Source organism: Thalassophryne amazonica, chromosome 1, assembly GCF_902500255.1.
Source record: "Thalassophryne amazonica chromosome 1, fThaAma1.1, whole genome shotgun sequence".
NCBI lineage: Eukaryota > Metazoa > Chordata > Actinopteri > Batrachoidiformes > Batrachoididae > Thalassophryne > Thalassophryne amazonica.
In genome coordinates, this window is record NC_047103.1 from 95,256,633 (window position 1) to 95,272,559 (window position 15,927).

At 38.8% G+C, this 15,927-nt stretch overlaps 1 protein-coding gene across 5 annotated transcripts in view; it reads right to left on the reverse strand.

Annotated features, from left to right (window-relative positions):
* Window positions 1-15,927, reverse strand: part of zcchc2 (zinc finger, CCHC domain containing 2) — a 103,127-nt gene that overhangs the window by 70,065 nt on the left and 17,135 nt on the right. For all 5 annotated transcript variants that reach the window (XM_034172889.1, XM_034172894.1, XM_034172862.1 and 2 more), the window contains exon 3: window positions 10,638-10,708. In XM_034172889.1, the coding sequence (XP_034028780.1) occupies window positions 10,638-10,708 (71 nt within the window). The remainder of the gene's footprint in view (window positions 1-10,637; window positions 10,709-15,927) is intronic.

Here is a 15,927-nt window from a genome sequence, read left to right on the forward strand (position 1 = left end):
TTTAGGCATCTGGGTAGTCTGAATAACGTCGGGGCATTCTGGCTAAGCCTAGGAAAGGTTGGGGAAAGATGTAAGGTTAACGCCAATAAATATAATATAGAATTGGGCTTTTGAGAGTGAGTTGTTTAGCATGGAGCCTGTATAAGGAGAATAGTGGGTAAAATCCTGCTATAATTGAAAATACAGCTCCTATTGAAAGTACATAGTGAAAGTGGGCAACTACGTATAGGTGTCGTGGAGGACAATATCTAATGATGAATTTGCTCAGGACAATGCCTGTAAGGCCGGCCACAGTAAATAGAAGATAAACCAGAGTGCTCATAGAAGGGGAGGATCTCATGAATAGTGCTTCCATGAGGGTGGCTAATCAGCTAAAGACTTAACGCCTGTTGGAATAGCAATTACTATTGTGGCAGAAGTAAAATAGGCACGGGTTTCGACGTCTATTCCTACAGTAACATATGATGGGCTCATACAATGAAGCCGTGGAAGCCGATGGCTACCATGGCTCATACTATGCCATATATATCCAAAAGGGTTCTGTTTTGCCTGAGTAAAAATGTTACTACACTGGGAGATTATTCCGAATCCTGTAGAATAAGGATATATTCCTTCTGGGTTGCCAAAGAATCAGAACAAGTCTGAAGATAAGATAGGGTCACCACCTCCGGCTGGGTCAAAAAATGTTGTATTAAGGTTTCGGTCTGTAAGAAGTATAGTAATTCCAGCTGCTAGTACAGACAGAGATAGGAGGAGAAGTACAGCATTTACTAGGGTTGATCAAATAAATAAAGGTGTTTGATATTCTGTATAAATTGGGGGTTTATATTAATGATTGTAGTAATAAAAGTTGATTGCGCCTAAGATGGAGGATACACCTGCAAGGTGAGTGAGAGATAGTGAGGTCTACTGAGCCCAGCATGGGCCAAGTTTCCGGCGAGAGGGGGATAACGGTTCACCTGTACCGGACACCACTTCAACATAGAGGAAGCTAAGAGTAAAAGAAAATTATGGTGGAAGGAGTCAAAAGCTTATGTTATTTATTCGGGGAAGGCTATGTCTGGGGCTCCACTTATTAATGGAATTAATCAGTTACCAAGCCTCCGATTATAATAGGTATTACTATAAAAAATTATGACAGAGCATGGGGCGGTAACAATAACTTTATAAATTTGGTCACTTCCAAGGAGTGAAGCCGGGTGGGTTAGTTCTGGTGCGGATAAGAAGGCTAAGGGCTATACCCACTATTGCTGCTCAGACAACCAAAGATTAAATACAGGGTGCCAATGTCTTTGTGATTAGTTGAGAATATTCAACGTGTAATTGACAGCGGGTGTTATTTAGGGGTTGACAGGTTAAAACTTTCTCTTAGGGCTTTGAAGGCTCTTGGTCAAATGATCCTTAACCCTGTTTGGAAGCTTAGAGGGGGTTACATGTAGGATTGCAAATCCTAGTAGTTAGTGTTTGCTAACCTAGGCTTGAAGAAAACTATTTCTAGAAGGGGGGTTAATGGAAGTAATATTGTAGATCGCAGGATGGAATAGGGAGAGAGAGTTTAGGTTAGATTGGTTTAGGGCGCCATGGTAAAGGGAAGATATATTATTAGGGGCTGTAGTTAATTTAATTATATGATAGTCGGAGGTAGAAGAAGAGGCTAAGTAGGGAAATAATGCGGTTATAACGCTAGAAGACTAGGTCCATGATAGTTCGTTGTTGGAGGATAAATCATTTTGGTAAAGAGCCTGTTATGGGGTAGTCCGCCCATGGCTAGAAGAATGTAATTAGTGAGGCCATTATGGTTGGGAATTTAGTTCATGATAGAGCTAGGTTTATTGATGTTGTGGCTTTGTTTAGGTAAAATATAATAAATAGGAGTATGTTATTATCAATATAATAGTTAAAGTTATAAGTGTAATTATTGGGGAAATTTAATGATAATGATAATTCAGCCGAAATGGGGGAATGGAAGAGTAGGCCAATATTTTACGTAATTGGTTTTGGTTGAGGCCACCCCAACCCCCTACTAATATAGATAGGAAAGCTAAAGTTATTAATAGAAAAGTTGTTTACTTGTGTGATTTGGAGTAGAAGAATTAGTGAGGCGAGTTGTTGTCATGTAGAAAGGATTAATCCTGTAATTAGGTCTAAGCCTTGGAGGACTTCTGGCAGTCAAACATGGAGGGGTGCTAGTCCTATTTTTACAGAAATAGCTAGAATTATAATAGAACTAAATAATGGGTGAATTATTTCGTTAATATGCCAATGACCTGTTAATCAGGGATTTGATGTGCTAGAAAATAGTAATAGGGCAGAAGCAAGTGCTCGGACTAGGAAATATTTAATAGATGCTTCAGTTGTGCGGGGATGGTGTTGTTGAACTATAAGTGGAATAATAGCTAAGGTATTTAATTCTAAACCTATTCAGGCGAGTAATCAATGGGAGCTAGCAAAGGTAATAGTAGTACCCAGGCCTAAATTAACAGGAAAAGAGATAGGATTATAGGACTCATTAGTAAAAGAAGGAGTATGAGGGTATGAGCCATTTCAGCAAAATGTCAAGATTTTGGCCCAACTATGGATGAGCTCCTGACACAGGGAAAGATCCAAACCTTGTAAAGATGTGAAAAAATAAAGGAAAACAGAAAGGGATACACTAAATTTGACAATCTGTGCGATGGCACAGTGACATTGTACCAGTGCTTAGGGAGAGCCCTGGACTGTTGACGTTGTTAAAAAATGCAAAAGTACTTTTTATCCAATTACTCGATTAATCAGCAGAATAATCGATAGCATACTCGATTACAAAAATAATCAATAACTGCAGCCCTAGAGCGGATGATATTTTCATTATTAATATGCATATGTCGCCGACATAAATAAGTGAAGATCATCAGCATCTCACCATGTCATTTAGGTCCTTCAGACTTTATTTTGAGTAAATGCTTCAAGAGAGCATTAGTATGGCAAAAACCTTCCAGCTTCTGCCTTTTTAAGCATTTCTCTTTCTTTGCCTCTCACATGCCTGGAAAAGCTCCTCGCCACCTAACCATGTCCTTTAGGTCCTTCAGACTTTTCACTAAAATTGCTCTTGGGAGCATGAGCATGACTAAAAACTCTCAGCTTCTGGGGAGCTCTGCCCCCTATACTCCCCACCTTTTTAAGCATTTTTCTTTTTTGCTTTTCAGCTGACCCCCCAATTTACAGCCCTCTTAACCCCCTGCCACTTTAAGCATTTTTTCTTATTGTAGATGTAAATTAATATTCAAAGTTTTCAGTGAATTGACAGTAGGGCTGTACAATATGGTACAATATGGCCAAATTATCGTATCTCAATATTGTCATATAAATTGTCGTGTAAATGTCACTTATATACATGCTGTCCATATTCTTGAGCTGCTTAGGTGGGTAGGGAGAGTTCCCATGGGATAAAATGTTTTTCAACCTACCATCCCTGGTTCTCAAGACCAGGCACTGAAGTGGCTCTACGCTCTTTTTTTTTTTTAAGATACGAGGTCTGTCCATAAAGTATCGTACCTTTTTATTTTTTTTAAACTATATGGAGTTGATTCATATGTTTTCACGTCAGACAAGCTGGAAACCCTTGTGCGCATGCGGTGAGTTTTTCCACGCCTGTCCGGTGACGTCATTCGCCTGTGAGCACGCCTTGTGGAAGGAGTGGTCCTGCCCGTCGTCGGATTTTCATTGTCTGGAAATGGCGGAATGATTTGGGGATTTTTCCACCAGAATTTTTTCAGAAGCTGTTAGAGACGGAGGTGTTCCTTTGTCTCGCTTCCAAAGCGAATCGGTCGTGACGCGCGAAGCCTCCGCACGGCTTTCCATGACAAAATCTCTTGTTAAAAGTGAAATCTGCAGGAAAATGGCTGATGTCCAGCTCTTGTGATAACCAGAGAAAGAGCACACGACGGTCTCGTATCCACAGAGCCATCAGCTTAGAAATGGTCCGGTGGCTTGTGCCATGTCGTCGCAGCTCGGAGCGCGGCACGCTGAGCGTCCTTAAAGGAGTCCTTAAAGCTGTACTAACAGACCTTATTCTCTGTGAAGCCTGTAAAATTTTCACTGAAAGCCGCATAATTTTTTCAAATAGTTTCCAGGTGCCAGTCTCTAACAGCTTCTGAAAAAAGTCTGATGGGAAAAAAAAACCCCAAATCATCTGCCATTTCCAGACAATGAAAATCCGACGACGGGGTGGGACCCAGCTCCTTCCACAAGGCGTGCTCACAGGCGAATGACATCACGACAGGCGTGGAAAACTCACGCATGCGCACAAGGGTTCAAGCTTGTCTGACGTGAAACAATATGAATCAAATTCATATAGTTTAAAAAATAAATAAAAGGTACGATACTTTATGGACAGACCTATAGTATTTATGCGTACCTAGTAAACACATATAGAGTTCTACTTTAGATTTGGAAGGTATAATAGAAATATATCTTACCTGAATTTTCATATCAATATGATAAACGATATGACATGATTTGACACAAAGTGCAGCAACAGTGAAAATTAAACATTCTTAAACAAAACAGTAATAATACCACACTCATCATAAGGTTAGGATACTGTGCCCTCCAAAAATAATGAAACACTTGGAATTCACACATTTTAATTTGTTTATGCCATTTTAAATACTAGAAATACAAAAAAGAATTAAAATTTCTAAAATTATCTTCCTCAAACTCAAACTGAAAGCAAATCTCTAAAACTTGATAAAACTTGTAAATAATAATCAGTTTTATTGCCAGTTTTCTTCAAATGTACTTTCTGTTAAATTGTAGCTGAACTTTCAGGTCTTCTTTTAAGAAAATCCTCCTCTACACCACTTCATCAGGAAGCTGGATTTTATATTTTTAATTAATTTTTATCAAGTTGTAGAGATTTGATTTCAGTTTGAGTTAAGGAAGATCATTTTAGAAAAAAAAAATGTATTTGAAATAGAATAAACAAATTAAAATGTGTGAAATATCAAGTGTTCCAATACGTTTGAGGCAACTGAGAAACACTAAGCAACATCTTACATCTCATATATAGTGCAGAGAATATTTAGAGTGGAATCCTGCAAATGGTGATACAAACATCAAATTTGGCACAAATAATCCATAGACATGAACTCTAAAAAAAAATAAATAAAACTGATTGGCCACTTGAATTTTCAATAGGCAGCCAGGTAGGGGTCAATTGAAGAATTACACAGGGGTCAAAATCAGGGTGGGCAACTTGCTCTAGAAAGGGCCAAGAGGGTGCAGGTTTTCTTTGCAGCCACTGATTCCACCAGGTGATTTCACGGATTAACTGATTCCATCTGCTCAAAGTGATATAGTGAGTGAAATCACCTGGTGAATCAGTGGCTGCAAAGAAAACCTGCACCCTCTTGGCCCTTTCTGGAACAAGTTGCCCACCCTGGTCTAAGTTAAAAGATACTCCAATCATATAGTAAACTACACCACATTATTTGCCTGATCATAACGATTTCAAAAAAAGTATAGTTTGGACAATCTGTGACTGAATGTTATGGAGTTATGAAGTAAAAGCAGCAATAATGGTGACAGAGGTCAGTTTCAGTTTGTACAGGGGTCAAAAATTAAAGTTGCTCCATTAATTTTGCTCCAGCTGTAATTGTGCAGAATTTGATGCTTGTATCACCATTTGAAGGATTGTTTCAGTTATGTGGTGCACTAATAAGCCAACATGAACAAGCTGCTGTCTTAGTTTAAAAATGTGTACATAAGGCACCCAATTAAAGGACAAATGCTGCTTTTAACAACCTGGACCTCATTTCTGTCATAAAATATGGTCGTTTACTCACCAATGTAAGTCTGGTGTGATTAGAATTCCATAGTTCAAATGACGTGTTCAGTTCAAATTCTTCTAAGGTGGATTAGAACTTTTTGTGGTACACAGCACCAACTACTGGACAGGAGGAACCTATCAGTCAATGTGACTCACTGATTTGAAAATGCAGCTTTTTCAACTAAACTCCGGCCTCCGCTCTAGCTCCACCCATGCCAGGAAGTGTTTGACATTTGAACATTTCCTGTTTCCCTGTGACTGAGAATTCAGCACTTGCTGTTTGAGTGTGAGCTTGCCACTGAGTTCCCGCGAGATTCCATGGGATCTCGTCTGTCAATCCAGGAAGTGTTTGACATTTGAACATTTCTTGTTTTACTGTGGATTTGAAAATTGGCACTTCCTGTTTAGGACGCCCCGTACCATGAGCGAGCTTCACGTCGCTGCACGGTGCTTCGCTCATATTATTATTTTCATGAGGGACGCTAACTTTAGGTTAGGAACCAAAGAAGCGGGAGATATTAATGTTCCAGTCTAAAACTATTTGGGTGCAGCAAGAGGATACGCAACGTAGCCGACAGTACAGTAGAACTGCTGGCACAAACACATGACAGCTGGACTGGATGTTGCGTTTTTTTCTTGTGTACTAGACAAAAAGGGAGTTTTTTGTTTATTTTATATTTCTTGCAAAACATTTTCGTCTCGTTTTTATTCGTCAACAATAACAAACATTTCCACAGCTTTAGTCAGTGTTTTTAGAAAATTGGTGCAGTCTCATCTCGTTTCGTCTGATGAAATTAACACTATACTAATGTGTATAGTGGCAGATGCAGGCGATATCGTAAATTTTTTTTGCTGCCCAATATCAGTATCGTAATTCTCCCCCCACAGATTCATAACAACCTGGCTTTATGACAAAGACAGGTTTTTGAAACACTTTAAAAATTTAACTCAGTACTAAAATACCCTTGGCCGTATGAGCATTGTCTTCTTTATAATTTGCAGTTGTTTAATTGGTATCCCTGTGCAGTGTGTGTGTGTGTGTGTGTACACACACACACACACACACACACACACACATTTATTGTCTTACTTACAATTTGTACATGTTCAATCTATCAATCAATCAATCAATCAATCAATCAATCATAAATAACATTTCCGTTTATGAGCTTTTCATCTGTGAAATGTCTTGTAAATCAATCTAGAGGTGTTATTAGGTTACAAAAACAGCATTTTCTGTTTTAGAAGTGTTTATTTCTCACAAGCTTTAACATATCACAAAAGCATCATAGTTACACACAAACAAAACAGAGTTTGCAGCTAGCAAAAGCCTGTGATGTCACCACGCTAACATCCGCTAAATGTCTTGTAAATCATTTCAGAGGTGTTATTAGGTTTAAAAACAGCATTTTTAGTTTTAGAAATGTCTATTTCTCGCAAGCTTTTACAGAATATATAAACACATAAATGAAGCGTTTTAAAGAGACCTCCCACTGACGTCACAGTGCCGCACGAGTCTGATTGGCTGTCACCTCCGCCACTCAAAACAAAAAGCAGAACAGACTGAAACAGAATGTGACTTTTTAACCTCTTAAAATAGGTCAAGATTAGCCATCTTTGAAACAGTGCAAGGTCTTTGTCCCAAGAATGTTCCCTGTGAATTTGAAGACTCTGGCAACAACAGGACTGGACTTATGCTGAGCAGACAGATGGATGGACGCATCTAAGTCTACATTTTTCATCAGCTTACAAACCCAATTCCAATGAAGTTGGGACCTTGTGTAAAATGTAAATGACAGAATACAATGATTTGCAAATCCTCTTCAACTTATATTCAATTGAATAAACCACATAGACAGGATATTTAACGTTCACACTGATAAATTTTATTGTTTTTGTGCAAACACTTGCTCATTTTGAAATGGATGCCTGCAACACGTTTCAAAAAAGCTGGGACAGTGGTATGTTTACCACTGTGTTACATCACCTTTCCTTCTAACAACACTCAATACGCATTTGGGAACTGAGGACACTAATTGCGAGCGTCATGACTGGGTATAAAAGGAGCATCCCCAAAAGGATCAGCCATTCACAAGCAAAGATGGGGCAAGGATCACCACTTTGTGAACAACAAGGCTGAAAACCAACATTGAATGTCCGTGACCTTCAATCCCTCAGGCAGTGCTGCATTAAAAACTGACATCATTGTGTAAAGGATCTTACCGCGTGGGCTCGGGAACACTTCAGAAAACCATCGTCAGTTAACACAGTTCGTCGCTACATCTACAAGTGCAAGTTAAAACTCTACCATGCAAAGTGAAAGCCATACATCAACAACATCCAGAAATGCTGCCGCCTTCTCTGGGCCCGAGCTCATTTGACAGACGCAAAGTGGAAATGTGTGCTGTGGTCCGATGCGTCCACATTTCAAATTGTTTTTGGAAATCATGGATGTTGTGTCCTCCGGACAAAAGTGGAAAAAGACCGTCCAGATTGTTACCAGCGCTAAGTTCAAAAGCCAGCATCTGTGATGGTATGGGGGTGTGTTAGTGCCGATGGCATGGGCAACTTACACATCTGTGATGGCACCATCAATGCTGAAAGGAACATCCTGGTTTTGGAGCAACACATGCTGCCATCCAAGCAACGTCTTTTTCAGGGACGTCCCTGCTTATTTCAGCAAGACAATGCAAAGCCACATTCTGCACATGTTACAACAGCGTGGCTTCGCAGTAAAAGAGTGCGGGTACTAGACTGACCTGCCTGCAGTCCAGACCAGTCGCCCACTGAAAATGTGTGGTGCATTATGAAGTGCAAAATACGACAACAGAGACCCCGGACTGTTGAACAAATGAAAAGAAAATCGTACATCAAGCAAGAATGGGAAAGAATTCCACCTACAAAGCTTAAACAATTAGTGTCCTCAGTTCCCAAACGCTTATCGAGTGTTGTTAGAAGAAAAGGTGATGTAACACAGTGGTAAACATACCACTGTCCCAGCTTTCTGAAACATTTTGCAGTCATCCACTTCAAACTGAGCAAATATTTGCACAAAAACAACAAAGTTTATCAGTTTTAACATTAAATATCTTGTTGTTGTGGTGTATTCAGTTGAATACAGGTTGAAGAGGATTTGCAAATCATTGTATTCTGTTTTTATTGACATTTTACACAATGTCCCAACTTCAATGGAATTGGGGTTGTATATTTAATCACTTTTTAAAGGACACGTCTCACGTTTTTAATGTCCCAGTTAGCAACACAATGTAAGTACTCATGACTGTAAGTCTCCCCACACACGTACTAATAATTAGTGATCTCTGATGTATTTTATTCCTCTCACTCTGAGCATTAGTAGATGCATTTCCGGAAAATGTTTCACTCGGCAATTCTTGGCATGTGATGCACATTTTAGAATGACAGAGGGACAGACAGAGGGAAACAGACCTTCTCTGTCTGAAAACAAAGCTTCTGAGCTGCCGTTCAAGTGATGGCTCGGATTTACAAACAGGAGACGACACATTCACCCCAAAACTCTTAACTTTTTCAGAGTGTCGGATTTTCGAACCTAAGGTGTGGTGACACGCTGTTTGTGTGGATGCTGGTTTACTGAAGCTGTGAACATGGACACGGGACATCTGCATGATTCTGTTTTAACAGACTGCCTGGACACAGAGACGGGTTTATTACAATGGAAAATGTCGGAATACATTATTTCCAAGAGTTAATGGATGTTATTTTGCGGGCCACAATCAGGAGACAGGCAAAGCTGCAGGTGGCGATCTCACATGCGCGCGCTTCTTTGGACGTGTTTAGTTTAAATTTGGAAAAGCATATAACACAGTGAGTCTGGCATGTTCAGGATTTACCCATTTTTTGTTTTGTGGCAAGCTTTTTTCCCCCCTTTGAGAGTGTGTGAATTTGCAAGCTGGACGTGTGTGTGTGTGCGCTCGCATCTGTGTGTGCTGCAAAGCTCGCTGTGTGCTGCTGCTCACTGCTCCTCTCAGCTCGCTGCGAAAAGGAATGTCTCCAAGATGTTTTTCCCAGCAGCAGATGTATTTTTTTTAATTTTATTGATAACAGTCATAATTAATAATGCACAAAGCTGAACCTGTAGCAGATGACTGACAGGCTGTTTTTATGGCTCACGGCTGTGCCGGTGCACAGACACCTTCACAGAACCACAGCTTTACCGTGACTGTGTCAAAATGAACAGTTTTCACTTAAAAATGAGTCATTAACTTTGGACTTAATCTGTGCCTCCATTCTTAATGTTAGCAGCTACATTCCATTGAAGCGCATGCTGGGACTCTTCTCAGAGCTACGCCGCTTGTCGGAAACACCCGAGTATTCACGAGTACTTTGTTTTTAAAAGCCTCCAGCTGTTTGTTGAGAATGCTGTATACTTTGAAACCGTTCACTGAGGTGCACAAAGTAATCCCGGTGGATCATCAGATGGTCACTAACAGCCTAAATCTAAACTGTTATGATTTCAGTTTGACATATCCTTTGACAATAATTTTAAGACTGAATATCATCAGCTGTCTTGTGTTATAGTGTACCCATAGGCACACTTACAAAAGGTTTTATTCAAAGCAAACATTTGATGTCACAATAAAACTATTGTGTCCTGCAAAAAAAGCATCTATTTTTGCCAAATGAACATACACAGGAAGAAAAACTGATCAGTGATATCTTCTGCATTGGCAGTCTTAACTGGAGATCAGACCAGGACTAAATATGAACACAGACTTTAAAAAGACACACATACAAAACAGAAATGTTTCTGTATTCTTAACTACATGCAGTATGTCATGTGAATACCAACCTCAAAATTGTATTCTTTATCTATCCTGCTTTGAAAGATGCCCCTGAGTACAATTCTCTCTATATGCACCGCTGCAAAAACAGAAAAAACCTGCATGTTAACAAATGATTCTGGAACAATTCAATAAAAAAAACAAGAACAGAGGCTCAGAAAACAGAACATGACAAACAGAGATATAAAAAAGAAAACCATTTTTACAACATTTCCTTCATACAAGTACTCAAACATATCTGTCTTGACTGTTGTAAGTAGTAGTTACAGTGGGGGAAATAAGCACTTGACCCCCTGTCAGTTTTGCAGGTTTTCCCACCTACAAAGAATGGAGAGATCTGTCATTTTTATCGTAGGCACACTTCAACTGTGAGAGACAGAATCTAAAAACAACAAAAAAAAAAAAATCCAGAAAATCACATTGTATGATTTTTAAATAATTAATTTGCATTTTATTGCATAAAATAAGTGTTTGACCCCCTAGAAAAACAGAGCTTAACAACTGGTACAGAAACATTTGTCTGCCATTACAGAGATCAGATGTTTCCTGTAGTTCTTGACCAAGTTTTCACACACTGCAACAGGGGAAGGAGGTTGTTTGCCAAAATCTCACAATACATGACCCCATCCATCCTCCCTTCAATACGGTGCAGTCGTCCTGTCCCCTTTAGAGAAGAGCACCCCCAGAGTATGAGGTTTCCACCATGCTTCACGGTTGGGATGGTTTTCTTGGGGTTGTTCTCATTCTAAACATGGTAAGTGGAGTTGATTCCAAAAAGCTCTATTTTGGTCTCATCTGACCACATGACCTTCTCCCATGCCTCCTCTGGATCATCCAGATAGTCACTGGTGAACTTCAAACAGGCCTGGACAATTGGGTGCGGCCGAAGGGCATGGGCTGAAGCAAAAGTTTATAAACGCCCACCCTGTACACTTAAAACAAGGTAATAATCAGAAAATAACAGAACAGAACAGATCAATCAATAATATGATGTGCAAATAAACAAAAAAGAACCACAAAAACAATTAGCCTAATATAACATACTATAGTAAGAAATTGCATTGTTTTTATAGAGCCTTTTAACACCTACCAATGTACCACATGATTGATCAGAACAATTATTCCAAATTCTAACACTTCTTACAGAAACACAATGACTTAACAGTAGTTCAAATCTTTCTTCTTTCAAAATATCAATGTTCCTCGCAAATGGACTCCCTCATTTTAAACAACTCCTGAACGTGTAGAGGCAAAAGATTATTTTTAACTTTGTACATGATCTGTAACATAAAATAATCCACCAAATCTTGAAATTTCAAAATACCCAGAGAAGCAAAGAATTGGTTTGTAACATGTTTTTTTTTTTTTTACTTATAACTCTTATAACTTTCTTTTGTAACAGAAAAACTGAATTTGTTTTTGTTTTATACATGTTTCCCCAAACCTCAATACAATAGGTCATATATGGGACAAGTAATGAATGACAAGAACAAATGTTGGGGGAGAAAATAATGTGCTTTGTACAAAATTGAAATTTATCATCAATAAAAATGCCAAGAAATTTAGTTTCAGATACAATTTCAATTTCAACACTGTTCAATGATAAGTTTCTATTTAAATTCCTGGGCTTATTTCCAAATATAATACACTTAGTCTTACCAAAATGAAGTGACAATTTATTAGAATCAAACCAATATTTAAAATTTAATAATTCCTTCTCCATCCTTTCCAAAAGTTGTCCAAATTGTCCCCACTACTGAACACAGTCATGTCATCAGCAAACAAAATACAACGCACAGACTTTGACACTAAACTTACGTATATCATTAGCATACAACAAAAGCAGCAACGGCCCAAAGACTGACCCTTGAGGCACCCCACGTGTGATCCTGAATAATTCTGAATTTGTCCCTCCAAAATGAACACACTGATATGTATTTGATAAATAACTAGCTAACCAATCAAGGGCTAATCATCTGATGCCATACTTCTGTAATTTGTCCAATAATAAAGAATGATCTATGGTATCAAATGCTTTCTGTAAATCAAAGAAAACCCCTACAGTGTATTGCTTCATCGCTATTGCATTTGTAACTTGTTCAACAAAATCAATTATAGCCAAAGAAGTGGTGCGACGTTTTCTAAAACCATACTGCTGTTCACTAAGTATATGATGTTTGGATATAAAATCATTCAGCCTCTTTACAAATATTTTTTCCAGAATTTTAGAAAACTGTGATAAAGAAATTGGCCTATAATTTGAAAAAAAAAACATCCTTGTTACCAGATTTAAACAAAGGTATCACCTTAGCCATTTTCATTTTAGAAGGGAATTTCCCAGTCATTAGAGACAAATTGCAAATATACAGTGAGGAAAATAAGCATTTATCATTAGTATTTTATATGATTGTGTGTCTTTTTTTAATTTGTTTAATTTATTTCTTTTACCGTTTTATGGTTAATTTTTTTTTATTGTGTTTTAATCTTATTTCATTTTACTCTGCTTTTAAATGATTGTGAAGCGCCTTGAGGCGATTACTCGTGATTTGGCACTATATAAATTAATAAATTATTATTATAAGTATTTGAACACCCTGCAGTTTTGCAAGTTCTCCCACTCAGAAATCATGGAGGGGTCTGAAATTTTCATCTTAGGTGCATCTTAGGTCCACTGTGAGAGACAATCTAAAAAAAAAAAAAAAAAAAAAAAATCCGGAAATCACAATGTATGATTTTTTAATAACTTATTTGTATGTTACTGCTGCAAATAAGTATTTGAACACATACCAACCAGCAAGAATTCTGGCTCACACAGACCTGTTAATTTTTCTTTAAAAAGCCCCCCTATTCTGCACTCTTTATCTGTATTAATTGCACCTATTTGAACTTATTACCTGTATAAAAGACACCTGTTCACACACTCAATCAATCACACTCCAGCCTGACCACCATAGCCAAGACCAAAGAGCTGTCTAAGGACACCAGGGACAAAACTGTAGACCTGCACAAGGCTGGGATGGACTACAGGACAACAGGCAAGCATCTTGGTAGAAGACAACAACTGTTATGATTATTTATTAGAAAGTGGAAGAAACACAAGATGACTGTCAATCACCCTTGGTCTGGGATTCCATGCAAGATCTCACTTTGTGGGGTAAGGATGATTCTGAGAAAGCTCAGAACTACACAGGAGAACCTGGTCAATGTCGTGAAGAGAGCTGGGACCACAGTCACAAAGATTACATTAGTAACACATGATGCTGTCATGGTTTAAAATCCTGCAGGGCAGCAAGGTCCCCATTCTCAAGCCAGCACATGTCCAGGCCCGTTTGAAGTTCACCAGTGACCATCTAGATGATCTAGAGGAGGCATGGGAGAAGGTAATGTGGTCACATGAGACCAGAATAGAGCTTTTGGGATCAATTCCACTTGCCATGTTTAGAGGATGAGAACAACCCCAAGAAAACCATTCCAACTATGACTCCAGAATGATTGTCCAGTTCGTTGGAATTCCACTTTCGTCATGCTTCAGCGGCTGTTTGAGCAGAGGATTGCAGTGCAGTCTGTACTTGCTGCTGAAACCATCACCAAGCCAAATGTCCAGAAGTCACTTGATTTGAGAGCATCATAGTGGGAAGTCATTGAACAACTGATTCCGGTATTTCAACCCCTGGCAAAGGCCACTGAAATAATGTGCGGAGAGTTACATGTTGGACTCTCCATCTATCCGGTGATTTTCAACATGATCAGCACCACTCTGCGTGATGAAGCATCTGACCTGGGAGTTATACAAACATATATAATATGTTATATATAATATATATATATTATTATATATACTTGTATATATAATAATATATAAAAACATAGTCCGCCAACAGCTGGAAACATGCTTCAAACTGCATTCTGAGAATCTGACGGAGTCTGTTCCAGTCATCGCCTGCATGTTAGATCCCCACTTTAAACATCTTAACTTCATCTCGCAGAGCCAGAGAGAGGACACACAGTCACCTGATCAGCCTGCTGCACAACTTGGGAGAGCCGTCTGGAGCAACAGGTGGGTCCAATGAATTTATTTTAAATGCAGCATACAAGGTTGAGCAGTTTACTTTATTTTCTAATATAACATAATATAAAAGTTGTCCACATTAGGACATAATATAAACTTTTTACTCTTTTTATGTGGACAACTTTGGTACACTGAGCATTATTCATTTTACGTAGCTGTCCAAGGTGAGGAGGAGGAGAATGTGCCCGATAACCAGAGCGAGCCAGTGACTGGGAAGAAAGCTAGACTCGTGGAGGATTTTGAGCAACGTTTTGGGCCACATTACCAGAGTGACAGGAGACCAGCAGCACACTTCTCCACTGCTGCGGAAGAGGTCCGTGATTTTTTGTTGTTACCACAGATTCCCACCATGCCGAACCCGCTGCAGTGGTGGGCCAGCAATCAGGACAGATTTCCCCGTTTGGCAAAACTTAGTAGAAGGTATTTAGCTGTTCCGGCAACAAGCACTCCCAGCGAGAGGATTTTCTCCCTTGCTGGGAATACCATTACACGAAAACGAGCGAGCCCTCATCCCACTCATGTTGATGCTCTTGTTTTCTTACACGTAAACCAGGATCGAAAAGCAGTAACTGTAAGAGAGGAGACTGACAGTGAGTGAACTTTACTAAACCGGGCCACCTTTTGTTTATGATAGTTTTGTTTGGTTTGGTTTGTCTAAAATAGGCATGTTTCTTTCACTTTTGCAGCGTAATAATAATTTTTGTTTTCCTGTGACTTATTTGCAGTATGTTAAATGGTAGAGCATAAATATAGGCTCCCAGTGTTTGGTTTTTGTTTGTTTATTTATTTGTTATTCTGCATAAATAACGTTTTATCTGTGAATATGGGTAATAAAGCCTGTAAGTTACTGCAAAGCATCGTGTCTCGAGTTCGTATGACGTCATAGTGACTAGTCGCTGTCGACTCAAGTTTTATCATGTTGACATCAACCTTGAAAAATCTGAGTCATGCAACCCCTACAATAGATCATAAGTTTAAGATAAATTACTTATCATGAATTCAATTTTTGAAGTGGCACTAATGACAACACTCATACTGAACATAATTTTGCTTGCATAGACTGATTTTGGAGATCAAGCAATAATTGCAGATGGGCTTTCTGAGGTCCCAGACAGCTTTTCTGATTTCCCTTTCTAACTTTCAGAATTGAGTAAATTAGCATATGGTCCATTGATACTTATGTGTAGACACTAGTCCAGAGAGGCAACTATTTTTGGTTTCAAATCTGG